The sequence below is a fragment of the Merops nubicus genome, unplaced genomic scaffold (genome assembly GCF_000691845.1).
Source record: "Merops nubicus isolate BGI_N331 unplaced genomic scaffold, ASM69184v1 scaffold12852, whole genome shotgun sequence".
Classification (NCBI taxonomy): Eukaryota; Metazoa; Chordata; class Aves; order Coraciiformes; family Meropidae; genus Merops; species Merops nubicus.
In genome coordinates, this window is record NW_008595666.1 from 1 (window position 1) to 799 (window position 799).

Here is a 799-nt window from a genome sequence, read left to right on the forward strand (position 1 = left end):
TTCAGCAGGGCCAGCACTAAGGGAGTATTTCCTGCAACGAGTGCTTGCGAAGTCGTAAGGTTGAGGAAAGCCTCCACATTGAAAGGAACCCCAAAGGCAAAGAAGACGATCACGTTGAGCAGCACAGCGATGTAGAGTCTCCCCGGGTGTCTCCTCTGGGAGCCCCATCGCAGCCTGATGAACAGGACCAGGTTGGAGATGAACCCCATCAATGCCATGATCAAGGAAAAGGCAACGACTGCACCAGCACACGCTGGCATGCTGCTGGGAGCAAAGTTGATGCTAAGATATGTGAGGGAAATCAAGAGCCCAGCGAGCACCCAGAGCACCCCACACGTGATGCCCGCCGAGTGCTTGGGGCGCTGGCAGCGGTACCAGAGGGGGAAGAGGACAGAGATGCAGCGCTCCACGCTGATGGCTGTCAGGAGACCCAAGCTGCTGAGGTCAAAGAAGTGGCAGAGAAATGCAAATGCCAAAAAAACGTGTGAAATAATATTTTTTACGTCATAGAAACATAACTCTTTGAATATCCAGACTGTCAATGCGAGCAGAGTAAAAAGGAGGAGCAGAGAGAAGTCAGCAGCAGCCAGGTTTAGGATGTAGACGGTGAAAGGGTTCTGCTTCATCTTGCAACCCAGGAACCACAGGACTGTGCCATTCCCCACAAGTCCACACAGACAAATCCCCACACAGACAAGGGTAAGGACGATCCATTGAACAGATGGACTTGGGCAGTAATAAAAGTCAATATACTCCCCATCATCCACGTATTCAGGAGTCCTGTAGCTCAGAGAGGGAT

General features: G+C 51.6%; 1 protein-coding gene across 1 annotated transcript; it reads right to left on the minus strand.

Annotated features, from left to right (window-relative positions):
- Window positions 1-48: 48 nt before the first annotated feature.
- Window positions 49-726, minus strand: LOC103768971 (mas-related G-protein coupled receptor member X1-like; the record flags this gene model as incomplete). Its single annotated transcript, XM_008936138.1, has 1 exon — window positions 49-726. A coding segment is annotated over one exon (678 nt), but the record flags the coding sequence as incomplete, so codon positions are not given.
- Between the last annotated feature and the right edge of the window lie 73 nt (window positions 727-799).